At 39.5% G+C, this 27,517-nt stretch overlaps 1 protein-coding gene across 5 annotated transcripts in view; it reads left to right on the top strand.

Moving 5' to 3' along the window:
* The first annotated feature begins 5,274 nt into the window (after window positions 1-5,274).
* The window catches only part of PRKCZ (protein kinase C zeta), a 41,938-nt gene continuing 19,695 nt past the window's right edge, over window positions 5,275-27,517 (top strand). For 2 of the 5 annotated variants that reach the window (XM_079325984.1, XM_079325986.1), the window contains exons 1-2: window positions 24,624-24,769; window positions 24,994-25,079. Coding sequence is in view for 1 of the 5 variants with exons in the window: in XM_079325982.1 (XP_079182108.1) it covers window positions 6,470-6,540; window positions 10,131-10,252; window positions 12,100-12,189; window positions 12,568-12,618; window positions 24,994-25,079 (420 nt within the window). In the remaining 4 variants the exon portion in view is untranslated. Of the gene's footprint in view, window positions 5,589-6,341; window positions 6,541-10,130; window positions 10,253-12,099; window positions 12,190-12,567; window positions 12,619-24,623; window positions 24,877-24,993; window positions 25,080-27,517 lie in introns of those variants that run through there. The other 3 variants (XM_079325983.1, XM_079325985.1, XM_079325982.1) reach the window with 2 other exon arrangements.

Raw genomic sequence — 27,517 nt, 5'->3', positions numbered from 1 at the left:
TTCTTCCTAATGAAAACTGAGTACAAATTTGACAATGAATATGATTTTTGGAAGGATTTGGTAGATAGATGAGAAAGGCACAGTGTCTTAAATAGAATTAATTTGAGGATCTAAGCCCCTCATTACATAATGCATCAGGGATCTGCTCTCTCCTTATACCAGCTTTGTGCCACAGCTATTTCTTTTACTAAGTCGTGCACAGTAAAAACAAATCTGAGAAGACAGTCAAGCCCAGACTGTCAGAAAATATAGCATGAACAGAACTAATCAGATTTTATTGGGAGTTCACTGTTCCATGAAAAGATTGGTAAAAAAAAAATAAAAATCCAAATATCCTGCATTTCTGACACACTAGAAACCTCTGAAACTTACCCCTTTCTTTAACTCTTGCAATACTTCTATTTCACTTGATCCTCAGTTCTCTTTCCTTTTTTTTTTTTTTTTTTTTTTCACATTTTGAAAGGGGAAAGGAGGAAATTTTATTTTGGCACAAGAACATATTAGGCAGAACTAATATAATCTTATTTCCCAGAAGACTGAAAGTCTCAATTGACAAACCTTAGCACCTTCCAATGATTATTACATAAAAGGAAGAAACTCAACCCTGTGATAATTAAGCAGCATACTCCCACACAAACACACTTTCTCCCTGTTTTGCTCTCTTATACTGCACACTGCTGACCCCATACATGCAATAGAGAGGAAAAGTTTAAGTCAATCCTCAAATTCTCCCCACTCTTAAAGAAACTCTTCTCCCTTATTTCTAATTTTGGCCCAAACATCTTTAACATAGGTGATGTAAGTTACTAGCAAATTCAGGTTGCAATAGTTGTTTACTGGGTAAGTAATCTCAATGAGAGCAGCACAAATATCACAAAACTCAATTTTCCTTCATGAGGTTACCAAATGGAGTAGGGAGAACATTTTTCTTTCCACAGTAATAAATAATTGGCCAGCTTTGGCCAATTGGAAGAGGCAGAGCTGGAAGTAGCAAAATATATAGGACATTGAGCTATTCCAGTATTACAATTACTACAGTCTTAAGATTAAATAAAGACTGAGAGATGAAATACAGAGTAATCTGTAAAACATCTGGTATAATGCTCCATCCCGGCTGTTCTTCCTTTATTGCTGCATTTCTTCCAGCTTTAAACAAATACAAAATATCTATTTCTGTATATCTTTAGCTACATTTTTTGCAAATACATTTAAGATTATCCTACCCTCATCTTTGTGGGTGAAACTTTTACATGGACAAGCTTGTATGTGCATATATACAAAGGACAGGGGGTTGTACATTTTACTTTATCAATTACAGTGCACATAAGTATTGCAAAATTAAACAGGTTGTTTAAATATCCTGATAAAGTAAATACAGAAGCACATAGGTTTGGGTTTAGTTGCTCTTAGAGATGTGTGTTTTGGACTACTCATAGAATTCTTTCTCCTCCTGGCTAATGAGGTGTCAACAAGAGAGTCAGCTTCTGGTTGCTTCTATCTTATATAAGACAGACAAGTAAAGGAGGTGTTGGCTTAAAATAGTCTTGAAACATTATTCATTTTATCTATTTTAACACAGACTAGAAAAACACTAATATTCAAGCCAACAAGAAAATCTACAAAGAATTGCCATGGTGATTTCTGATATTATGTAGAATATTTGCTTTACTCCAGTTTATGTTCAAATATATTAATGCTTTGCCTTATTATTTTTATCCAAACTTTGTGGCATCTGGCCCAAATTCATTCCCACTGCACCCAAGGATTTCACTGGCAGTTATTTCAATGGAAACAATATCTAGTCTCTTCTTTGGCAAAAGGACAGAGTAAGTAGGCTGGAGAGCAGCCTGTGCATGCTGCTGGTTTGATCTGCTAAAGAGACATTCTATGGGGAGGCATTTTTATTCTGAAGTGTTGCAGAACTGGTTACTCACACTTCACATGCATTTGGAGATATGAGCTGTCTCTTCAATTTCTTTGTTGTTCAGTTCACAGTGTGAAAGCATCATTCTAATCCCTATTAAATCTTTAAAACCCTGGAAACTTGAAAGGTCCTAATATAGCTGAAGATTTTGAGTCATTAATTCAAGTACTAACAGGATACCTGTATTCTACAGAGGTGAAATTTCTACTGATTGTCCCTTTTTTTGCAACAATTGTCTTGAAGAAGTAGCTGCCATAATGATGTTTTCATTGGAGTTTTTAGTCAGCCTTAAGTGTACCTTGTATCTGATGGCTCAAGCTGTGCTTTAGATTAATGCCATCATTAACCCAAAGATTTTTTTTTCCCTTAAAATCGATTTTTAAAGAACAGTTCTCAACACTCTGAAGCACTAAATAAAGCCATATGACTTGTAACCATTGTCTGCACAACCGTGATTCCCTGAGAGTTGCCTGGGAATCTCTTGCCATCTGCTGGAAATGGGTGGATGTACATCCTGAAAGGAATTGGCAAGAGTGCCAGGAAATAATGGAGAATGTTCAGAAAGCAACACAGAATGTTCATAATTCTGAGTCAAAAAGACAATTCAAGGAGGTAACATTGGACTCCCAGGCAGCAGTTGGACTGCTGTTATTAGATTCTTTAATAAATCACATCTTTGCTGCTACAGTTAATCTGTGGCATGATTGGATGCTGAGGTTGAATGTAGGATTTCAGAAATTAAATATTTGAAAAAAAACCACCCTGCTTTTAGATTTCTCTTTCTCAAACAGAACTCTTCAAATCACTGCTCTTAAAAAATCTGATATAAAAAGATTCTAAAAGTAATTTTTAAAATAACTAAAATTTTAGATATCTCATTTACATTTGGAATAAAATAAAATGAAATTAAATTACCTGTAAGAGCCTGTCAGATCTTCAAATCTAGATGTAGTAGACACAAATAATGCAACTTGTAAGTTGAGGATGGCTTGGTAGAAGACAAAAGTGCAATGCCTGCCATCTGGAAAAATAAAGGGGGAAACAAAGGTCAGGAATACACCCAGGTTTTACAATTTGTTGTGTTTCAAACCAGTTACAACCTTGTCAGCTAATGCAGAGAGCAAAGCCAAGGTCCTCTCCAAAAACTGCCATCTGCCCAGAAGTGGGAAGCATCTATTGAGAAACTCAACTGTTTAAACAGTCTTGTAATATAAGAAAATACAAACCAACCCAAAACAAGACTTCTAAAACAACAGCATGGATACTAAGTGAACAACTACAAAATATCTCTGTGAGATGCAAAAATATTATGGTTGAGATTTTTTTTTTCATCAAGCACTGAAAGTATACCTGAGCTTTTCTCCTTGGTAAGTTGTGCTAGAAGAAAAAGCAGCAATAAACCACCCAAAACTTCAGATGACAGTTCTGAAGAACCTTTTATCTCCCAATCCAACAGCTCAAGGAGATGAAGCATTTAATTGACATGACATGGAGATCAAAGTCTACCTTGACCTGAAAGAATTATGTTTGTAGACCTGCCTTACATAATGTTCTCCATTTTAAGCAGAGAAATTTGGAACACGTGAAGATTTAAGGGCCCACTTTGAAACCAGATTGAGAGTTCCCAATAAGATAAAATTAGCAGTGGATTCACAAATAATTCAATTAAAGACTGAAGCCATGGGGTGCATTTCCTTGATCTCAGAGAAAACATCTTGTCTGATGGGAATACACTTTCCCATTTTACTGTTCATTAAATTAGTGACAACTATTATTTATTTGTATTTTGGAAGGTTGTAGAAACACCAAAAGAAGCCTCAGAGCTTCAGTGGTGCAAAAGCCCCACAAAGGTGCTGAGAAAGTGCTAAATGTGCCTGAAAAACCTTGATGTAGGTGCACACATGGAACAGCAGGAGACAAAGGACCGATTATTTTCTTCCATTTCAAAATACAAATCATGACCACTCAACTCCAGGCAGACAAAAAACAAAACAAAACACTCTAACAGTTGTGGTTAATCTAACTTGTTTTGGTTTATTTTTCAAATGTGGTGGGCTGTGTTGCCCTGTGGTGGATAAAAGTACATCAAGAAAAGCCCCAAATCATTCCTTTTGCTTGGATAGGTTATTTACTTAGAAAAGTTTTAAAATACACAAGGAAACCAGCTGTTTGGGCAGGATGAGCAGCATTTCCACTAGAGGACTCCCAGAGTTCAGCATCCCAGTTTTCTGTGAGGAAAGCACAGGAGATCCTGATTCTATCACAGAGATTCACAGTTTGGAAGCAAAACATCAAAGCATCATTATGGAAAAACACCCAAATCCAACTTTACAAAGAGAAGAGCATTAACCATGTCACAGACTGCCTCTTGTGGAACTCTGGTTGCTCTACCACTAATAGATTGTTTTTCTCTCTGGTCTGGCCAGTGTGATATTATTCCCACTTTATTATCTCAGCTGTGATTTTCCTGCTTTAGCCACTTAGATTGGCCCCTCCCTGGGCTGGATGCTGGGTTGGCACTCACGGGACATCACTGCTGGCTTTCCACTGGGATTTGCTGGGAAGCAGCTCCGGGGGAGGCAGACAGGGCCTGTCCCTTCACACCTTCCCTTCAGCACCTGGCCTTTATCTTCAGCACCTCTCCCCTCACAACATGTCTCCACATATCTGTGCCCTTCTCCTCTGCCCCACATCAGTCCTTCCCCACCTGTCCCCTCACATCAGTTCCCTCAGCGTCTGTCCCTAGTCCCCTCACATCAGTCAGCATTTTGTCACACCTGTAACCTTCACACCAGTCTCCTGTCACACCTGTCCCCTTTACACCAATCTCCTGTCACATCAGTCCTCTCTCCACTCACATCTGTCCCCTCAGCACAGTCCCCTCATCGCTGACCCCTCAGCATAATCCCCTTACACCTGTCCTCTCACACCTGTCTCCTCAGTCCCGTGTCCACTCACACCTGTCCCCTCAGCACTGATCCCTGATACCTGTCCCTTCATCGCAGTCCCCTTACAACTGTCCCCTCAGCACAATGCCCTTACACCTGTCCCCTCACACTTGTGCCCTCAGCTCAGTCCTTGTCCACTCACACCTGTCCCCGCCGCGCAGTCCCCTCAGCACTGTCCCCTCACACTTGTCCCCTCAGCACTGTCCCCTCACACCTGTCCCCCCCCGCTCCCTCAGCCGCCACTCCCTGCAGCGCCGCGCTCCCATTGGCTGCAGGTGTTCCCCGCCGCCCCCCCGCCCTCTGTGGTTGGCCGGGACGCTCCTGCTCCCCAGGTAACGGTTCCCGCGCTGCGATTGGCGGCGGGGGGGCGGGACTCGGGCCGGGATTGGCTCCCCATTGGCTGCGGCGCCCGCCCTCAGGCCGCCATGTTGCCGCGGGCACGGGGCGCTGAGTCTGGACAGCGGCTGAGGGGCGCCGGGGGCACCTGGGGCGGGACTTGGGGCGACACCTGAGGGACACCGCGGCTCCTCCGCCGGCCGCCGCCGCTGCTCCCCGCCGGGGCACCGCCGGCAGCGAGGCAAAGTCCGCTTCGAAACTTCCTTGCGGGACTTTGAACAACTTGAGGCCGCGGAGGTGTAGCCGAGCGCGGCTCAGGGAGCGGCCGCCGCTCCCGCGGATCCCCGCTGTGTGCGGTGGCACCGCCGCGCCCGGAGCAGGTAGGAGTGCGGACGGTGCCGTGGGGACGCCGGGCAGAGCCCGCTCCGTCCGGGGAAGTGCCGGCGCCGCCTCGTCCCGAGCGCCGGTGCCGCGTCCCGGCCGCTCCCCGCAGGCCGGGGCTGAGGGGGAACCCGGGTGGGCAGAAGGGGCCGCGTGTTCCCCCGAGCCCCCGGGACGGTCGGGGCGAGAGGTCGGGAGTTTCCGCTCCCCCGGTACCTGTGGGCCGGCCAGCGGGGTTACGGAGGTGTCTGGGTACTCGCATTCATGTGCGAGGTGGTAATTTGGAATAAACAGGATGTTTGTCAGGCTCTAATCGTAAAGGTATGCTAAATTGCCCCTCGGAGTTCCTCTGCTGCTTCTCTTGGGTAAATTTGTAACTGATAGTAATTGACTACAATGTTTTATTTACAGAAAATACTATTTTTAGTTACATGATTCTTTGGGAGAAAAACTTAAGATGCTGTGTTGATGAATAAATAAAAACTTCTGTGGAGTGTTTCAGTCATGAGGGAGCTGTTGGATGGATTTTTAAGAAAACATCCTCAAATGCTTGGGATAGTTCTGTAAAGCTAAATTGTGCAGGATATTTTTAACCAGTCTTATTTAAATTTTGTGCAGGTCAGTGATCTTACACATTTTCCTTTTGATTTTTTTTGCTGTTCTATGTAAAACTATTTGTGCTTCTAAAATTTGACAGATTTGTTTAGCAGTGTGTGTATATTCATCATTATTATGTTTTTTTATCTATGCAGCTGGGTGGATAATCACCTGGAGCAGAAACACATTTCCCATGTGAAGCTCTTCACTTCAGAATCTATTACCTTTCTTGAATCAACTTATTTCTTTCTGCACAATTTTATATAACTGCTAAATACAAACCATGCCTAGCAAAATGGGCTCAAAATTTGATCTGAACAAAGACTTCATCAGAGTAAAAACACACTACAATGGGTAAGTCAGTGTGTCCTTTCCTCTGGGTTGTGACCTGGCTATTTTTGAAGCATATTGAGCAGGAGTTCGTGGTCTGACCTAGTGCTAGAGTAAACAGGGCTTTGGTGGATTTGTAATTAATGTCAGATCAGGCAGGTAAACTTCTGAGCTATTAAAATACCAGTCAGACTCATGCAGCATGCTGATCAAGAAGAAAAGTTAATTTATTCTTCTCTCAGAAGGAGAGAAAATGTGCATAAGTGACAAACCCACAGTTACTGTGGCTTGATGGATTATTGATTCCCATGGTCACAGCCAGGTCTAGATCCATCTCCTGCATCCAGATGCAGTTATTACATTTTGTCCTGTCTGTAATCAGAATGTCATGCTCCTTTATGACTTAACTTAGTTGTGAGTAGAAACAGGAAGTTTTTATTGCAGCAACATGAAATTTGAGTTTTCAGGTATGTTTAATCCAATTGGTTTGCTGCCACTCTGAGGACCCTGTGGAATAATGTTGCTTTAGTCTCTCCTGTCTTTCTTCAAAGTCTGAGTTTAAGGCATTTGAGGAGTTAAATATTTGGCCTAAGTAGATCCTTAAACTTGATTGGAAGTATTTAGACTGAACTTACTGACATTTGTTTAGTGGCTTGAGTGATCTTTCTTGATGTTTTTCTGCTAAATAAGTAAATGTAGCTACCACTGTGCATGTTCTCAGATTATGGTGTACAAAAATGTTGTTTTGAATTAAATGTGATATAGTTATGAAAGTCACTTCACAGATTTTATTGAAAATAAATGCTTTATTTTTAAACTTACTTAATTATCACTGCCATGTAGTTTGAGGTCCTGAGTTTAGAATTCTAGAGCAATTGAATTAATGTGGTAATGCTATAGGAGTGCTGCCACAGCTCTGTAAGGGAAGGCACTACAAACACCAGTAGAACTGGGTGTAAATAATTTGGGGTGGCTTGCTGGCAGGTAGTGTTGATATAAAGTGAAAGGAGTGTGTCTGTGGAGCTTGTCTGTGCAGAACTGGGGGAGGTGATAATAATTGTGCCAATGGTAGAAGCCAAGTAATTATTATTACTATGTTTTACAATTAGCTACTGTTGTTTTTCCTGCAACACTACATTCAGTCTTTTGCATTAGCTGTGAAGTCTGTAGAAGTCAGTTTACAAACAAGAGTTCCAAGCTCTATGAATTTTTCTTTCTACTGATTAAATTGTGTGAGGTAAAACTTCCTCTTTTTGGCATTATAGCCTCTGTAACTGATCATCTCAGTATCTCCATTGCAGTACTGCACTCAGCTTTTGAGCAAGTTTGACAGACTGCAGGAAATCAGTGATGCTAGGTAACTTCAGAATTAGGGACTAACTTGTTCAAGTAGCTGCTAAAATTAAAATAATAGTACAGATGCCATATTGAAATCCCTGTTAGAAATGTGAGCATGAGGAAACTGAAAGCATGTGAGTGTTGATGTATCTCTGGAGGCTGAGTATCTCAGGTATTCCTGTTTCTGGGTGTGACAGAGTTCCTAACATAGCACAGTAGAAATCACTGCCAGAGTAGATTACAAAGGAAAAACTAACTGCAATAATGAACCAGGAATTGCACAAGTTGCCTCTCTAGTTTGTGCCTGGATACTTGGAATGACTGAAGCAGAGCAGTGCAGCCTGGTTTGCTGTGTTATCTTGCCTCTGAGAGGTGACATGTTTGGGCTGTCACTGGAGTTATTTCTCTTGCTGTAACTGCTCATAGAGAATTTACTGGTCATTAGCTCTTCTGGCCAGTTCCAAATATGTAATTCTTTTAGTGTCCTGTGGGATTATTTAGTGTTAAACAAGGAATGGTTTTCACTTCCCTGTGCCCTGATTGCCTGATGTGGCTGTAGAGATGTTAAGATTAGATACAGTAAATCTCACAGGAAGATGGACATCATGGATATGCAGTTCATTCATTTACTTGTAGAATGACATCTGTTATAATAATTTTAATGATTCAAGGCTGATGAGTGGTTGCCAGCTTTATTTGGAATTTATAGTGTGTGTGCAGTATCTTACAATGCATTTTCAATTTTTGAATAATATGTAGATACTTGGGAAAGTGTGATTGTCCATGGTTACCACAGATCTGCAGCTGCTTGAATTCATGAGTGACTTGTGGTGGCAGGCATGAAATTGTGGTGGCAAACTGCATTTGTTGGTGACCTTGTCTTGGGGCAGAGCATTACACCAACCCTCAAACATTGCTGTGAGAACCAGTTTGGTCTCTTACTTTCAGAAATGCATGGAACATGACTCCTTTGACAGGGAAATGTTCTTAAACTCAACCTCACCTGCCAGCTCTCTGTTGTGGATGATATGGATTTACAGCAGGCAGCATATGTATTTCTTTTGCTGTTGCTGTTATGAAGAATTATTAAGTTGCTGTTCTTTGAGAGCTCTACAAAGTATAGATTAAAGATACACTTGAAAAGGTAGCAGTGCTTTTAGTCTGAATTTGAAACAGTACAGTTCTTCAAGATGATTGTTTTAGAGCTTTGCATAAAGTAGTTTTTCCCAGTAAAGGAAAATGGCAAGTTATTAATGCATATAATTTAAAAAGTAAGTTGTGGAATTTAAGTTTCTTATTTCATTGTAGTACTATTCAACTGCTGAAAGCAGTAGGCAGGATATGTTGTTAACATTTTTTCTAAAATGAGGTCACACAGTATGGAAATAGGAAAATTTCTCAGTCATGTTGGACAGCTTCTAATGTATTTGCTGTGTTCAGCTAAGAGGGGAAAGAATTACACATGCCAATAGCCATTAACTACAAAACAGTTTCCTAATTGTCCTCTGGAAGGTGTTGAAATTATTTAAGTCAATTTCCTGTTCCTTTTTGCTCTTGTTTAGAGTCAGTTATTAGAAAAATATTTTTTAAATAGTAGAAAGTCTTGTTTGTATCATCAGATTTTGTTTTGCATTATCTTTTTTCCTTTCTTTCGTATTTGACCTGCTTTGACAAGATTTGTAGAATTCCATTATATCAAAAGTTATTGTCACAAATTCCTGAGATAATGTATAGTTTACATAGAGAGTTCAGTATTGGGTTCATGGTCTCTAAGCATTACAAAGGTAGAGTGTGAGATGCAGAACTTCAATAAGATTTTATCTGAATTTTCCTGTAATTACATCTTTTGAGAATTCACCTAATCAAAGCTTCATCTCAAGCAATACAGGGGATGTTAGGAAAAGCCTACAGTTTAAAAGGAATTTACAATAATTTTATTTATCTCCTGATGGAAGAAGCATCTGGATTTTAAAAAAAATGTTACGAAAGCTCCTGGTTTGTTTTTTAACAGCACTTCAAACACTAATAATTGTAATAAGGGAGCTTGGTTCACCTAAGTAAACATGCATTAAAGATGGGTAATTAACACATTTATTTCCTCCATACTGCAGTTTTTTAAGGTTAAGCACTGTGAAGTGTAATCCTGCTGGCATAGTGGGAGTGTTTCATATGAGGAATGCTCATATTGGGTGATTCTGCAGCTTGCTGTCCAGAGATGGAACTGTTGGAATATGCAGGTATTTTCTGATAAAAGCTGATGTTTTCATCTTCTGCAGGGTCATCCTGATAACAAACCTGGATGCATCAATAAGCTATTCTGAGCTCTGTGATGAAGTGCACGAGATGTGTAACTTGCAGCAGGAGCAGCCAATTACCCTCAAATGGATTGATGATGAAGGTATTGGACTGAAACACTTCCCAGGGTTTATTCACTCTGGTACAGAGAAGGGGCATTGAGGAACTTGTAGAAACAAATATTCTGTGGAGGTTTTTTTATTTCTAAACTCCTAACTAGATGACACTTCCTGCTTCACAGAGCAGGCAGCTTGGAGAAATGAAACTCAAGACATCAGGGTTGATTGCAGTAGCACATGAATTCACTTCTGTAGGAGTACTTTATCAAAGCCAGGGCCTGCAGAACTATAACTGAACACAGAAAGGTTGAAAAATACCAAACTGCTTTGGCTAATAGTTGTAATGGTATGTTTTGGATTTTTTTTAATAGCTCTGTTAGCTGATAGTGTTGTTTGAGTGAATGGAATTTCAAAGTACTGACCTTGGAAGGAGATAGCTGGTAGTCAAAGATGACTCAGCCCTTTTTAAGACACCAAGGAGTGGTATTCATACTTCTAAATTTTATTATTTATCTTTTGACTACCAAGAAGAACAGAGGCAACTGTACCAACCTCAGTTTAATGGTGGTGTAATAAAAAGTAACCTGATCAGAAGGACATGGAAGATAATTACATTGCCTGTGTTTAGTTGATTGAACTGCATGCCTGCTAATAAAGGAAGATAATTGCAGGGAAGAAGAAAACTCCCTGAGTTTTGAGTTGGAGGATTCTAAGACACAAGTCCTGTTAAGTATTTCTTGGTTGGGCTCTCTGTTGCATTGGCTTTTCAAAGCTTACTTAAATTAAAACAAATTTATTTAGTCTCTGTTCTAATAAGTATTTTCCTCTTCTCTTGGTTAAATACATACCTGTACAACCTTTTTCTGGTTCCTGGATCTGAGTTATTGAGTTTCAGCCAGTCTGCTCTGTTGGCTGTCCTCAATCCTCCTGGGTTTTGTGAATTATCCTATTTCTGCATGTAAGTGTTTCCACTTATTGCCACATGGAATTTAAGTTCATTTGACTGATTGCACAAACAGATGTTCTCTTTGAACTAACTAAAAGCAAACAATTGCCAATGGCTTAATGAATAAACAAAACCTACCAAGAGATGAAGAAAATAGATTTTCTGTTGAGCTTTTATAATGTTTCCCTTTTTTTTTACAAGATCCTAAAGGTTTGAACTATGAATAGCTCACTCATGATAAAATCCCATAAACATATAAGGAATATGGATTGTTGATTTGCAGTACAAATAATTCTTTTGTCTTTCATGTTGCATTATTGCTGTGTTTATAGATCATCAACAGCAGTAGCCTTCAAAGAGAGGTAGTTGAGCCCCGGATTCATAATTTTTCAAGATAAGAATGTTTTTTAAAAATAAGAAAAATTAGTTTATTATGTGGCTTGACACTGGTGTCATCACTTGGCCTGGATGTCATAAGGTCACCTGTCACCCAAGGTGTGCTGCAGGAAGGTGGCTGCTCCACAAAGGGACAAGGGTTCAGGGTGGCACCCTTGCTCTCAGTGCATTGTGACGTACTGTACTTTACGTGTGTCTGGTTAAGTGGATTTATGGATTAATTATCCAGTTTTAACAAAAATAACCCTCCCAAGGTAATGCTGATAATGTGACCCCAGGCAGACAACAAAAAAATGGGGGGGGGGGATCTTCAGGCATATCTTATCACTTTTATTTTTTTGTTATCTTATAGGATAGTTCTTCTACTCAATTTTGATAAAATTGGAAGGAATAATTGTGTTGTTCCATTTTGGCTTTGATCAAAACGCCAGCTTAATATTAAGTGATTGAAAGAAAGGCAATACTTGAACTAGTACATTTTTTACTAATTAAAATTCTCCACTGAATTATTTAGTGGTAAACTTGCCTGTGTGTTGCTTTTTTTGTTAGGTGACCCCTGTACCATCTCATCTCAGATGGAGCTGGAGGAAGCCTTCCGTCTGTATTGTCAGAACAGAGGCGAGGGGCTGATTATCCATGGCAAGTATTGCACACTTGAGGAACCCCTGTGTGTCTGATAATCCCAACAGCTGCTTAAGTGGGAGGTTGGAGTGACTCCCTTGCCTGTCAAGTATCCTTCTTTGTGTAGCTGCTGCCCTGGAGTTTGATGCTGAGAAGGAGCTGGAGCTCAAAGATGGAATGTGCAGGAGGTTTTGAGTTCAGCACTGCACAGATTTGTTCATGCTCTACTCCAGTATAAGCTCCTGCCAGTCTGGAACCTAATTTTGATTGCATCATTTCTCATGTAGAATTATTTAAAGGCTTTCAAAAACTATCTGTGTGTAAATATATTCAAGAATCAATGAAAAAGTACTACTGAGAATATTTTACCTTAAAAATCTAATGTTTTTGTTTTAGTTTTCCCAAGTATTCCAGAGAAACCCGGCATGCCTTGTCCAGGAGAAGATCGTGAGTATTAACATGTTACCAAATTCTAGCTAATTTTTTTTTTTTTTGTCTGGTGGAAAAGAAATATATTAAAATATTTTCATAATCTAGCACTACATATGTGTGTATCTGTTTTGTTTTCTTAAAGGAATGTAAAATGCTTAACATTTTGTCAACAAAGAAATTGCATAAATCAGTGTTGTAGTAGTGTTTTAGTGTTTCTGAGGATTAATGCTGTTTTTTGTAGTTGATAGATTCAGAGGAAGAGATTTTAGATGCATGTTTGAATGTAGGCCTTTGCTTTTTTGTAGTTCTTTTGGTTTTTTAGCTTTGAGGGAAAAGAAATGATGTACTGAAGAGGGAGATACAGCCATTTTAATAAAGAGGTTATTAGTCTCTATAAAAATAATACTGTGAGAGGTAGATAAACCCCCAGAGGAAGGACACATAATTGATATGGTTTACCTTTATTTCAATAGCCTGAACTGCAGAGGGATAAAAGGATTAAATAGGTGTGTAGTCAGCTCTCATTACAGAGGAATGGCATCAGGACTTTAGTTCATATCTTAGTAAATGTTAAGGAAAAGAATGGGAATAATTGGGTGCCAAAGGTAGCAGATGATGCTTGGTTGCTCACAGGAGTATAAAGAAAAGCTGACTGAAAAATTTGAAGGACCTTTGCTCTTCTTTTGAGAAATGTAAAGGGAGATAAAACTAATTGCTGATAAGAGCAAGTAATGCATACTAGGAGAAAAGTACTTGGATGATCAGCATTTACACTGATAGACTGGCTAAAGATGAATAGATGCAGTGGTAAAAGTTGTGAATACTATTTTTCATCACAGAAGTAATGCTAATATGCTAATAATTGCTTTACTGAGAATTTTTATGAAGAGAGATGAAATAAATACCAAAAAGTTTTGAGTTCAGGTATGGTTTTCTACATTTAAACTACAGTAGATGAAAGGTTGACTGTAAAAACCAGGTAAGTTTTCATGGTGACTAGGTTTTAAAATTGTCTTTTAGAAAGGAAAGAAAGAAAATTAATTTCTCTGATTTGCTGAACAAGGACAACAGATAAAGATTCTTCTGCTATGATTAGAAGAGTTAAAGAAATTATCCCTGAGACACCTAGTTTAATGACCTCATTAAAGGTGTAGATATTCTAATAGGAAAGTTTTTTGTGTTAATTTGTTAGCAGTTTTAGTTCTCTCAAGCCATGAGATGAAGTGCAGAAAGCACAGCTGAGTGTGGCTCAGCTGACCTGGTTATTGTGTCTGTAGGGTATTTCTCCCTTTATGCTTTTACAGGTCATGTTGAATCACACTCAGATTGTTTAAAAAGCCTGTTTAGTTGGATGTGCTTGATAAGGGATCTCTGGTCAGGTTTCTCATGGTTCCATGAATTAATTTGATGTACATTACCTCTTTGAATCTATGGGGCCTGCATGGAAATTGGGCCTTGTGGCCTAGGTATAACTATTTTTTTGCAACAACGCTGTTAAATCATATTTAAATTGTAATTTAGCATAAACTGATGCATTCAGTATTGTGACTTGTTAGCCAGAGGCCCACAACAAACATCTGCATTGCACTTGAACTGAATGGAAATGTTACTGATATTGGTGATACAGTTTATTTAAAGGACTGTTTATTTTGTTAGGACTGAAACACTGTCCTTTCCTCAGAAAATATTCATCATGTTTTCAATTCTTATTTTATGTCTTTATTGCTGTAGTTATGTTCATAGGAAATCCTTTTAAAAGTGAGAGTATTTTGTAATATATGTATATGTTTTTTGGAGCATCACGTTTGTAGTATAAAGGAGCTTATGAGTTTGCCTCAGGTTTTTTCCAGAGACCAATAAACAGTGGAGTAGTTGGTCTATCCAAAATGAGCTTCTACTTAAATTAGCACTTCTAAGTGTGCATTACTGGTTTGTTACAGAACTGCAGACAGTTTGAAATGGAGTTTTTAAATAAAACTATTCAATTGTGAAATAATTGCATTTCCAATCTGTTGCTCAGATGTGTCCATGTTAGGTCATGGAGTGGCTCTGGCCAATGGTTTGTGATCTTCTGAAGTGCAAATCTGTATTTCTGTAGGATTGTAGGGTTTTTCTTTCCAGCTCCTTCAGAACAATAATCCTTTGGAAGAAGAGTGCAGGAATACAGACTGGAGGGTTTGCATTTATGTTGAAATTTAATGATAGAGTTGTTGCATATCCTCACCTTCATTAAGTTGATATGGTTTTGAGATTGTACCAGCCTAGCAAAGCTTGAAATAAAAGCCTGTAATCCATTAATGAAATAAACCACATGATTAATATTTCAATTCCATTTGCATGACTTAAGGAAAGTTATTTCTGTGCTTGAAGAGCCTTTGTTCTTATATTGATGTGGTGGTGTCTGTGAGACAGAAATTGCACAGTCTCCAGCATCTGCACTTGTATTGTCTCTGTATTCCTTTGCTCCTGGATTTCTGTGCTTTTTGTTGGAGCCAGCTCCCAGTGTAAGTGCCCAGCTGTGGTTTCAAGCAGCCCCTTTCCCTGAGCTGGCAGTGCTGGCAGTGCTGCTGTGAGGTGACAGCGTGGCTGTGACATCTCCCATCCCTTCCCAGCCACTGCATGTGACCTCTGCCAGGCGTTCCCAGCATCTGCTGGACTGGAGCCTTGGGTGCTTGATCAGTGTTTCCTGATAAAGATGGCAGACTTTTAGACCAGTCTTGCATTTCACTTTTACTTTTTCAGTGGCTGGGCTGTTCTTTCAGAAGTGAATAAAAGCAGGTTGTTTCAGAGGCGTTTGCTGTGTTCTCTCCTGTGCCCCGAGGTGCCAGCGCTCCTGACAGCACCTCTGGATCCCAGCAGCTGATTGGCAGCTTTATAACTTAGTTATTGGAGTCTCAGCTTATTTACCCTGACAGATCTTGATCTGATTTATCACTCTTGGTGCTGCAGTGCATTGTGTAACACAGCACGTCCAGCTGAACAATTCCCATCGATTTGTAGGACTTCCCCTCACGGAATTGCTGGGTTTATCAGAGAAATGCTTGTTTTGGTGACATCAGCTCCTTGACATCCATGCCATGTTTTAGTTGTGCCTCAGCTGCTAGCTACAGCCTCTCAAGGGAGCCAGTACCACCCGTGCCTGGATACATGAGGCAGAGATGTGAAAGGGAGAGACGGGGGTAACCAGTCTTCCATTAAATATTTGCTCTTAATGTTCGAGCTGATCCTGCCTATTGTCCTTGGTGTCTAATGGTATTCACACAGCGGCATCCGTGGAATAAAGGGAAAATGTTTCGTTTCATACCTACTACATTGTAAAGAATTACATGCTGAAGAGGCTAAAGAATAAAACCCAGTGAGTAATGCATGCTTTTTCTGTAGATTTTGTGTCATCATTGTGGCCGCTGTTGCGAGCGGCGGGCACTGACGCGGGCTGTGTGTACGTGTGCTGCAGGAGAGAAGAGAACTCAGCATTTTGGTTATGGTACAGTCGCTGTGCCTGCCACCCTCCTTTGCAGCCATGGATTGTTACAAATGCAGAGATTGCTGCTGCCTCTGTGCCTAGGGATGGGGCTGAGAGACCTCCTGGAAATGCTGAGAAAATTGCATTGAAAGGACTCCTGGGGAATGTATTTTAGGAGGAAAGGAATGGAAGAGTGAGTGATGCTGCTGCTGCTAATATTGGAGATTAATGAAAGAAATGTATCCCAAAAACCCTGACGGTATGTGCTCAGGGCCTGTTTATTGTAGGATTGCTGATGTAAAGGCTAAGCATTTAGGAGCATCATTTTCTGAGGCCTTTTTGTTGAATTCTGCTTAGTGGATTGTCATAGATGGCTGTTTTTTAATTGTAAAATACTTGTTTTGAATTAAGGGTTACTTAGTTTCTAATATTGTCAGAACAAGCTGTGCTAGTTCACTTCTGCTTAACAAATAGATCTGTGTATTTAATATTAAAATTTGTCTTGGGTTTGGCTAGCTAGTGCCAGCAAATTTTAGGGTTGTTTTGCTGTTGGCTTCATTAAATTGAAGAATATAGACTAGGATACCTATAAATTAATTAACAGAAGAGAATGAATATGTTTGTAATGTTTTAGTACTTATGACATTAATGTGATAGTTTTTATTATCCAATATTTTTGGCTGATTTTGCTTCCTTTTTTTTTTTTTTTTTTCTGGTTATGATTACACTGCTGTGCATGTCTCCTGTGCTCTTTGTTTATCTGCTCAGTATTTTAGCATTAGGTGTTTGGACTTCATTTCCCTCCCAAGCCATCTTTCTTGAAAATTTCATCATAGGCTCGAGTAAAGGTATCTTAGTAACCCAATTACTGTTGTGGCTTTTTATTTTAGGTGTAGATACTTGATTTTGCCTTATGTCCTGCCTGTAAAATAGCTTTAAAAGGCTTCTTGCTGGAGTAGTGTGGCCTGTAAATATTTTTCTAGCTCATAAGGCAGGTTTTTCCCTTCATTTGTTACTGTATTGGCAGCAGTGATTAGGTTATTCAGAGCACGTGAACCAATTTAATCCCCCAATGAAGAAAAGAACTATTGCCACCATAGAGACTGTTCTGAAGATGTAGATTGGATTGCACTGGATAATTAGGCAATTTTGAAACTGCTAGTAACCCTCTCCTGGATTTTAGTAATTGAACTGGGGGGGAGGGAGGGACTGTACTATTTTAATGTAAGATATTTTTGCTTAGGATTTGAAAATAGCTGTGTCATAGTTTCTCAAGAATACTTGAAATCTCTTCCTCTGTCTTAACTGCACCACGTTTGTATCATATGTGATATATTTGAAAAAGAGACAGATTGTGAGGCAGCATAAGTTACTGAGAACAGAATTGTAGTTAAAGGTCTGGTTTGCCTGTAGTAATGGCATGATTTTTAATTCTAAATTATCTCAACACTTTTCTTAGCTATGAAATGTCCAATGAAGAATAAATCCCTGGACCTCCCTTTTTATAATTCAGGCATAAAATTATAAAGCACGAGTCTGATTGTGGGATTTAAGATCTGCCCTTAATTAAAGGTATTGGGTGTCTTAGCAGATGTTTGTGTTGCAATTTATAAACTATAGACTAAAACTACAATGGACTAAGGAATGCATGGGCTGGTTTTTAAGGTGTCATAGCAAATAATGTGTTCTTTTTTCTTTATTCCACTCCCCTTCTCCTAGCTGTTACTCAGAATGTAGTATATTAAATGCAGGAAGGATGTCACCTGGTTTCAGAAAGCTTCTCTTTGATGTAATGTCTAGTTCTTCTCCCTGTGTTATGTCTCATATCTTATAAGTTGGTAAATCCACTCTTGATACTCAGGCACCTGGGTGACTAAATGGGCAAGGAGGTGATGAAGCTTTTTAGTTTTTCTGGAATTAGTGAACATTTGTGGGCCTGTTAAACCTGAGTTAGGCCTGTGTGTTTCAGCAGCTTGGAAGAGCTGTTTTATATGTAACCTCATTTATACATCCAAGGTTGATTATATATTATTATACTTGGATTCTGTGTAATACTTTTGGAAATTAGTTGCTCTGTGCAAGTTAATTTTTTTTTTATATTGAACTGAGCCACAGAATTCACAGCAGAGGCCTGCAGGGCAGGTATATGGGCTCTTCAGCATGGATCTCCTGGATTCTGGAGCTGCTGTGAGAAACCAGACTGTGTGTGAGATTCCAGGTGCTGCTCATTTGCAGTGGAGAGCACCAGCAGCAATCCTTGGGAGGCTCTGGTAGCAGTTGTAGCCTCTGAGGGCTTGTAGTAGTACAAGCCTGGGTGGTAAATAAAGCAAAAAGCAGCAAACTTGAGGGTGGCTCCCAGGAGAGGCACAGGAGAGCCCTGGTCACTGCCAGGGAGAGAAGGGCCAGCAGACTGTGCAGTTCATCCTGAAACCACACGGGGAAGGAGCTGCCTTGGGGAGTGGAAAAAGGAAAAACTGATCTTCTCAATATTGACCAGAAAGTGCCTCATTTGTAACTCGAGTTCCATTGCTATTTCTTCTTTGTTAGGGCTTGTCCTTGAATTGTTAGCTGGGGACATGTTTAAAAGGAAACCAGAAACTGTTTGAAGGCAGTACACCAGGATTTTAGTATGGCTTTTATTTTTACAATAAATTACTACTAATGCTATTCTATGCTTTTCCCAATAATTTAGTTCTCATCTAGTGCTCTTCAGTAAAGCAGTGCAAGTGCCCTGTGACCAGCACAAGACTCCCTGTTCTTTACTTTGCCAACTCTGATAAAAAGTTGCCTAACTTTAATTTCAGTTTCATTCCAGGCACGTGTTCTGGAAAATTTGGGTAGTTCTGTGATGATCAGCTTCATGTGCAGTAGCACTTTGCAATACAAGCAGAATTGTCCAGGTAACTCTGAAATGAGGGGAAATGGATGTATGGGACAGGCCACAACCAGTGAAATGTTTCAGTGCAAGGAGACAAGACTAGGATTTCAATTTAGGAAAAGACAGTAGATCAAACTAAAATTAATTTAAATATAATGTTTAGCATAGGATATGATAAATTAGTTAACCATTTCCTAAAGGACAAGAAACTGGGGAAATGGGACTCTTAGAATGAAATCTTCTAAAATGTTTTCTCAGGGATTTGTCACTAGCTAGCTTTTTGTTTTTCCTTTGATCTTCTTAATAGGCATGTCATGATTTACTTTTTAAGGTTAAATAAATAAGAGTAGGTGGAAGCTAGATCTGGCTAAGTTATAACTAATGCCACTTGAACCATGTTCCTTCTGACTGTTGTCTTGCACAAGAGCTGAGCTTCTTCCCCCTTTCAGTTACCCATAGATAGGAATTACATGTGCTCAAAGGGTGAGAATTTTGTTGAAAATGTGTGCTCTCAGGTCTAGGGTAAGACTCCTAGCAAGTCTTAAATCATGCAGGCTGCTCCTGAAATACAGCAGAACCAAATTCCTGCAGCAAACTTCATTGGGTTGCTCCTCACTTTTTTGGTTTCTTTCTTCACTGATTCTAAGGTGTATAAAAGACAGACTTTCTGTTATCAGGCTTTTATTTATAACAGAAAATATTGCTTCATGGATGTACTAAGACATAGAGGTTTGTTTAAGAGCAAAACAGTGGTCTGAAAGTGGATGCAGATTCTACATATTGCTTAAATGTTCAGAACTTCATTTTGCTGTACTTCAGTCTGAAGTTAGCTAAATTAAAGAATGAAGTAATTTAAATAAGTACTGGCTCACTACACTTTCAGCTTGATCAAACATTCTAATGCAGCTCCTGAATGATGCTAATAGAACATTTAATTCACTTTTCATTGTAGTAAATCTTTTAATGAAAGTGATTTTTATTTTGGGAGAATTAATGATGCAATCATCAAAAGAAGCCTTTGGATTTATTATTACCCATGCAGTGCAAGTTTGGTTTTGGAGTTTGTGTGACCACTGACTTTGTAACCAGAGGAGTCAACTGCACATCTTGAAAGGATGTGAATTGAAGATTACTTAGAGGGCTCAGTTAGAGAAGGGAAAATATGAACCTTTTTCTCTTTCCTAAACAAAATTGTTAATCACCTTCAGAAGCATGGATCCACCACCAGTTGTCTTCTGGCCCTTTTCATAGCATTCTTTCAAGTTAGAGCAGCAAATAGAGCAGCATTTCATCCTGTGTCTGGGACAGCCTTGCCACCAGCTGGAGTGAGAGCACAAGAGGCTGAGGAGGGAAGGACATCAGCAGGTTGTGATCTCTGATCTCTGGTGTGCTCAGAACCAGGACATGGTCACTGCTGGGGCAGCACTGACTGGACTTAGTGACAATTTCTTAATAACACTTGGTGGATTTTGTTATTTTCAAGTCCATCTGATAAATTGCACATAAAATCACAGACTTATGAGTCAGAGGCTCGCTCCAAACGAGCTGTTAACGCTGTTGTGTTTGTGGCATTGTCTTTGGAGGTGTGACTTTGTCACCTTGCAGTGCCACGGAGCCATTTTAGCAGCAGGATTTGAAGGTGAGCATCCACGAGCTCAGGCACCAGGGAGCTCTGGGGGTGTGTGCAGTGCAGGTGGGACTCAGCTGCCCCTTCTGAGGCACTGGGGAAGGATGTTCACCCAGCTGTGCTGCAGTAAATCCTGGTAAATGCTGCTGCTCTGTGGGACATTTGTTTCCATGTTGGTTCTCCACTGATCCTACACTTCCTTGGTCATTTTTGCTGTCTTAACTGTGCTTTTTCTTCACAGAGGTTGATCTGACTTTGTAGTTAATTTTAGTGTCTGTTGGAAAAGAAAAGGATGGGGAGATGATTTCCCAAGTGCTAATTGGCCTTAAATCAAATTTTAAAAAGCTATCTTCTGACCATTTAATATTTTGCAATAACTGCAAGAGGTCGAAGCACTTAATACCTCCATATTGTTAGGGATGCTCTTTTCATTTTCCAGCTTCAATTGTACATAGCAGCTTATTCATAATAAAAAGAAGGGCCAGTTAACATTCAATGTATGTCTTAAAATTGCTTTCTGAAGCATGTTAATAGTTTCAATGTAGCTATTTGTAGGAAATTAAATAACAGATGTCAAGCCATGTACTATCAAAGTGTACTTTAAAATTTAGTGTCCCAAAAAATGTGTTCTACCTTTATATGTAATTTATCAAGTCCAGTCTATCTGGAATGCCAGTATCAATTTCCCCCTTGTAATTCATGAGTTGGTTTTGAAAGAATGCTCACTTGTGTGCTCAGCACAACATTAAAAGAACAAAACAAAAACTGGGCATTCTGGTAGTGTCCAGCTGGCAGGCTGGGTAATTGGCCTGTAAACAAGTTGTATTAATCTCTGAGAAGTGATTTGCAGCAATAGCAAATTACCTCTGTGCTCAGGATAGGAGCAGATTTCATTAGAGCTGGATCACATAAAAGCCAACTTTGGAATTGCATTTGGAAATCCAGATGAAGAGGGAATAATTTTTGTGGCCATCTTACTGCCCTTCATTGGTGTAAACCAACTGTGTTGTCATTTGGAAAATAATAGTGCCTCCTCCTATTTTCCCCTGCTTTTCCAAGTTACATTTTTCAAGGCAAAGTTCTCATTCTTTCTGTGAAGTTCTTCACACTCCCTTATGGAACTGAGGAATATCTTCTGTAAATTTGGAATTAACACTGAACAGTAGACATTGCTTGTCCATTTATACACACAGTTAAATTTTACTTGTGTGTTCATGTTTTTCCTTAGAACATTTTTCTACAGTATTTTTAAAAAGATGAAGAAAGAAGCCTAAACCCTGTCCTAGAAAATGTCATTGGAAAACTAATATCAAATCTATTTTCAGGGTTTCCTGTGCATCACTGTTAGTGATGTAGTTGCACAGTTTGACAACAGAGGGAAGAATTGCACAGCAGCAACAACTAGTTGTTCCCTACTGCTTTTTAGATAGAGGCAGCTGGTTAATTTTATTTTGAATATTTTTATTTCCCTTGTACTCTTATTTGAAAAAGCCTGTGTTTTTTTTTTTTTTCTTTCAGTTTTGCAGTCTTGGAAGTAGATAAAGTTCTGTACCTTCATTGTATTCAAAATACATATTTGTGTTCCCCAATTAAAAATTGTAATCCCTTCTAAGAGCTTAAAATATATTTGATTTTTTTTCTCTAAACCTTTTCAGATACAAAATGAGGATTCAAAATATTTTTTTTTTTTGTTAGGCAATGTCATGTGTTTAATATTAATCATCAAGAAAAGATTACTTTGCTTAATTAGGGATATATCATCTCCTTCAGCCTGCAAGCAGCCAACTCAAACTCCTTAATGATTTAACTGATGTGTACTGTGAAATAAATTTAAAAATAGCCTTTTTCATTAAGCTCAGTAATTAAATAATCAGACTTTTGTGGTGGCATTCCTCCTTCTAAGTAGCTGGGATCAATCAAACTTGATTTAGTTCTTGGTTACCAGGAATCACTGGATCAATTTCTTGTTTTATTCTGAAGTGTTCTAGAAACTGCCTGAAAATGTTGAGTTCATTTTGCCATGTGAAGGGATGAGATACAAAGTCAGGTGAAAGCTTTGTTCACACAACACTGACAAGAAATTGTTCCTTAACTCAAGATATGCACTTACTGCCATTCTATGAATCTGATTATTGTTCAAGGTGATTTCTTTGATCTGCTAGAGCTCTAGTTGGGACTTGTAGCTGATAATGCTTCAAAATAACAGTGATCTTGAAAACCCAGACTGCTTTTTATAGCCTGGCATTATCCTTGGGGGAGTTTCTGGGAAGGATGTTCCCCTTTCATAAGGTTCCTGCCTGCTCAGTTTTCCAGGGGTTGAGGTGTCTGGCAGCACAACCATGTGGTGCATCAGCCACTTGTCCCAGTTTTGGATCCTCAGTGAACAAGAGTGTTTTATTCTGTCAGAGAAATTTAATCCTAATGTGCAGTAATAATAGAACATGTGCTATAAAGGTGTGTCTTGCAGGGATTGCTGTTTTCTCATTTTTTCCTTGGCCCCTTTTGGAGCCAGGGAATAGGGGTTGAACCACAGCAGTCCTGGAGGTAAACTGTAGGAGTTTCTACTTTTTAAACTAGTCTATATTAAGCTCAGTTTTTGTTAGACTGTTGCCTCACAAGTACATGGTATAAACCCCTGCCTTTGGTTTAATATTTATCATTAATTAGGGAGGTGACTTGCTCCTCTATTTACAGACTTCATCAGTGCAAGCTGCTCGTTAACTTATCATTCACTTAATATTCTTCATGTCAGTGATAAGCTAATGTTCAGATCACAGATGTATTACGTTGCCTCCATATGGTGCTTTGTCTAATGAATTAATTAACTATTTTGGAGGAAAAAAATCCTTGTGGAGATTTTTTCCTCTTGGTGAAAAGTCACCCTAGAAATGGTGGAAGGGTTTTCCATTGATGTTTGTGTTTGAGCACATTTTAGTTAAAAACTTTGTGGTCATTTTGCCAGGTTCTCATTTTAATTTTCTTTGCACTTGAGTAAAGTTTGATTTAAAGTTGATATTTGGCAGTTTCTGAAGAGTTGTGTGAGTCAAATGGCCTTATCCAATCTACATCTCTGTATCTCTGCCACTTTTGATGTGCAGTCTTTTAGCTACTTTGAGAAGCTGATGATTTTCTTTTTCCAAATTGTTAACAATTAGTTTAATAGTGCAGTATCTGTTTCAAATGCTTGCACAGTAAACATTTGCACATGCAAATAGAGTAGGTATGAATGTTTGGGGATTTGGCACTGTAGATATGTGGAATCACAGAAACTTCAATGCTTCCTTTGGAAGGATAAAAATAGAGGATCTAAAATCAGACCCAGTATTGCAGCCAGTGTTCACACATTGTGTGTCAGTAGCCTGTGAGTTTTGGCTTGCTCAATATAATGTCAAAATAAATTCTTGACAAAGAAACTTTTTACTACTTGAGTTATCATTTTACACAGACAATGTCTCTGTGTTTTTTCTATCAAAAAAAAGTCTTCATCTTTGATGAAGTGTGAATGTTTGAAACTTGAAGGTAACATTAAAGATGAAATGTAAGATGCTTTTGCATTAATTCCTGAGGATTATAAATGTGCAGTCTGCTTCATTCTGACAATATATCAATTATAAATCAAGTCTATCAGTCTTTATACCTCCCTGTACCCCCCAGCACCCACCTGTCCCAGCTGTGTGAAGCTGCTGTCCCTGGTGTGTGCAGGGCTTGGCTGTGTCACCCTTACAGCTGAGCAGCTCTGAAAGGGACCCCTGTGGCATAACTCTTAATATTAAATATCAAACTCTCTAATTACATTCACACAGAAACTGCTCATCTGCATGTAAACAGCGACAACGAAAATAACTCAGAGTGCATGCTGGGTTTGGCTTAAACAGATAAATGATTTCTTATGTTTAGAATGTATTAAAAATAATCGTGGACCTGCACTTGACCTGTCCGAACGAAAAGAAATATTTTGGGTAATGTTTGCTGTCAAGATAAAAATGAGGTCTGCAGTCTTGTACCATGCCTAGTGCTGCATGTGTGCGGTGTTATCGGTCCCGAGCACGTCTCACGCTATCAGCCCCGGCCATCCTTTGTGCGTGTCCGTGCGGGAGCCGGGCAGAGCAGCAGCGCCATTTCCCCGCCGGGCTCTTGGTGCCAGCGCTGTCCCTCACCTGGGCCGGGCGGGCACGGGCCGTAACGGGATTATCATCATGTGAGGGCACCGACACAGGGAGGGACGGGCAGCGGGGAAAGCACATCCTGCCCCAGCCGTCACTCACGGCCGCCTTAAAACAATCCAAATCCCCAGGGATTGTGGCTGTGCGTTGATATTTGGGAAAGCAAGGTTGTTCTGAGTCACAACTTGCTTAGCCCGCTGTGCGTGGTGCTGCTGGGCTGCCATGCTGCTGCTTTACACCTTTCTGGTTTCTTCCCTAGAATCCATCTACCGCCGGGGAGCCCGAAGATGGAGGAAGCTGTACCGAGTGAATGGGCATTTGTTTCAAGCCAAACGTTTTAACAGAGTGAGTACTGTTGCATGAAACGCTGGGGTTTGCTCATGTTCTGTGCTCATTGTTTGCCTCAGTCTGTGCTTTTGCTGTGTTGGAGTGTTGGAAAGAAAGGAAAAGCAGGATGCTTGTTGATGTGACATTTCGGTCTCCGCGGTGTTATTGGAGTCATAACGGGCAGGAAAAACTTGGCAGTGTTTGAATTTGAGTTAATACAGGATTGGTGGAAATTATTTCTTTTTAAAGTCTCTAAAATACTGAGTTTCTGACAGTTTAAGCTGATACATCCTTGGAGCAGCTTCTCCTCTCTCTATCCTTCTGTGATTTTTGATGCTTGTTAGCAAAAATCTTTTATGTTCAGAACACTTTGCCATTCGTGAAAGTTACAGCTGCTGATGTGAGCTTTAACTGTTTAGAATCTGGGGTGCTACACAATCTAAGAATTTAAAAAAAATTTAAAAATATTTTTTATTGAGCTAAATGCAGCAGCATTTTGAGAGCCTGATTTAATCCACCTAAGCAAGTGAATGTGGCTTTAAGGCTGAGACACCTCCTTCACTTATCCCATTATGCCTAAGTATTGCAGCATATATATGAATGTACTTGGACTAATTCCACACAAAACTGAATGCACTCAGAAGAGTTAACTCTTTCATTCAGCAGGGACATTTTTTCTAAAAACTTAAATAAGAATTTTTTCTGGTTTCCCACCCCAAAAACGCACTAAAAGAAGGAGAAGCCCCTTAAAACTCAGCATTTTATCACTAACTATATTAAAGAGATCACATATGAATTATCACATGTATTTGTATAATGTGCTACAGGAATTAAATTTTAAGATTTTTAGTAGAAAACTATGCTTTTCATGTTTATTTGCTACATAATAACATATTTCCTTTGAAACACTGTGAATGCACACTACCCCATTTGATAATGTTATAGCCAATATTTTAATTGCAATGAGGTAAATAGTGAATATACACAAAGAGATTTTAATACCTCATTAGGATGCCCACATTAGGATGTCACAGCCCTAAACAAGACTGCTTTTATACCTGCATACAAATGATATCATAGAGAGCCAGAATACAGATCACATCCCACTGAAAGTAGTAAGCAGCTTGACATAAACTGTAAAATGTGACATTAAAATGGATAAATTAATGAGAAATTATGGGCATGTCTGTATTACTAAATTTTAGTGTTGATGGAAGTTTTAAGACTGCAGTATTGCCTTAAGAATTCATTCCTGTTTCAGAGTAACCTTTTGCAATTTTTTCAGATCATTCAGATAAATTAACACATGCAAAAATTTAAACTTTAATCTTGTCGAACATAACAGAAAGGTCAACTCTGATATGGCTTTGACTGCATGTGTTTTTGGAGAGGTATGAAAGGGTTATTCCAGAAATATGAAAGGGTTATTCCATTTCTGATGGAATTTGGGACCTGCCCCTACTTCCAGGGCCTGACAGATTTTATTTAGTCTTAATACTACTGCTGCTGCAAAACCTATAAAAGGATACTGAAGGAAGTCTGGTGGGCTGGAATTTTGGAAGAAGTGGCAATAGATGTCCCAGATTTCCTCTCATCAGGCAGTTTTGGGTTGTTTTTCTTTCCTCTGGGCAGTGCAGTTTGGGTTTCTCCTGATTGAGGAGAACTGGCTGCACAGATGAGGGGGATGCAATTAAGTCTTGTTTTCCACAGCGACAAAAAACCAATAAGAGCAGTATAAAAATTGTTGTTTGAAGAAATGCTCCATTCTTTGATCACTAGTTTTTAACTCTTCCAGCAGCACTAGCAGGGATTCTCAGGAGCTGATTTTGGGGCAGCAGTGTGTGTGAGTCACTGCTTGCAGTGGAAGGGCAGTGCCTGCAGGAGCACACTGGCACTGTGGTGTGGGACAGAGCTCTGGGGGCTCTGTCTGAGCTGGGCTGGGCTGCTGGGAATGCCTCAGCCTGCTGCAGGAATTACTGCAGAGCCTTGGCAGCCAGGGGATAACAAGGCAGTTTTATGTTGGCAGTGTGAGGAGGGATCACTGGGCCTGGTTGACTTTTTGGTGGGGAGGGATCTCAGATTGTTGTTTGGCACTTTGGGTAGAGTGGATAAAGTGGCCATAGCAACCTACACTGGAATAATGATTTAAAAACCTCTCCTGTTAAAGTCAGCTGCAGGATGTCTGGCTTCTTCATTTACCCTCACTTTGATTTAATTCACTTACATGTTCTTTTGTTACATGTGTAAAAACATAGATTTTTTTTTTTTTTTTGATGCTTAGTGCAACACAGAGGCTTGATATCAGACATGATTAATGGGTTTTAATTATGCAAAGTTTCTACCACTGTTATAATGTGAAAGTGTAGATGTAAAACATTTTTTATACATTGTCTGCTTAACATGTGCCAGTGTTCTCCAACACAGTCAGTTTGGGTGCTTTTTATACATAATTATGT

The sequence above is a fragment of the Erithacus rubecula genome, assembly GCF_903797595.1.
Source record: "Erithacus rubecula genome assembly, chromosome: 24".
Taxonomy (NCBI): Eukaryota; Metazoa; Chordata; class Aves; order Passeriformes; family Muscicapidae; genus Erithacus; species Erithacus rubecula.
The sequence above is the reverse complement of the archived record's forward strand: the minus strand, read 5'-3'. Positions and strand labels throughout refer to the sequence as shown.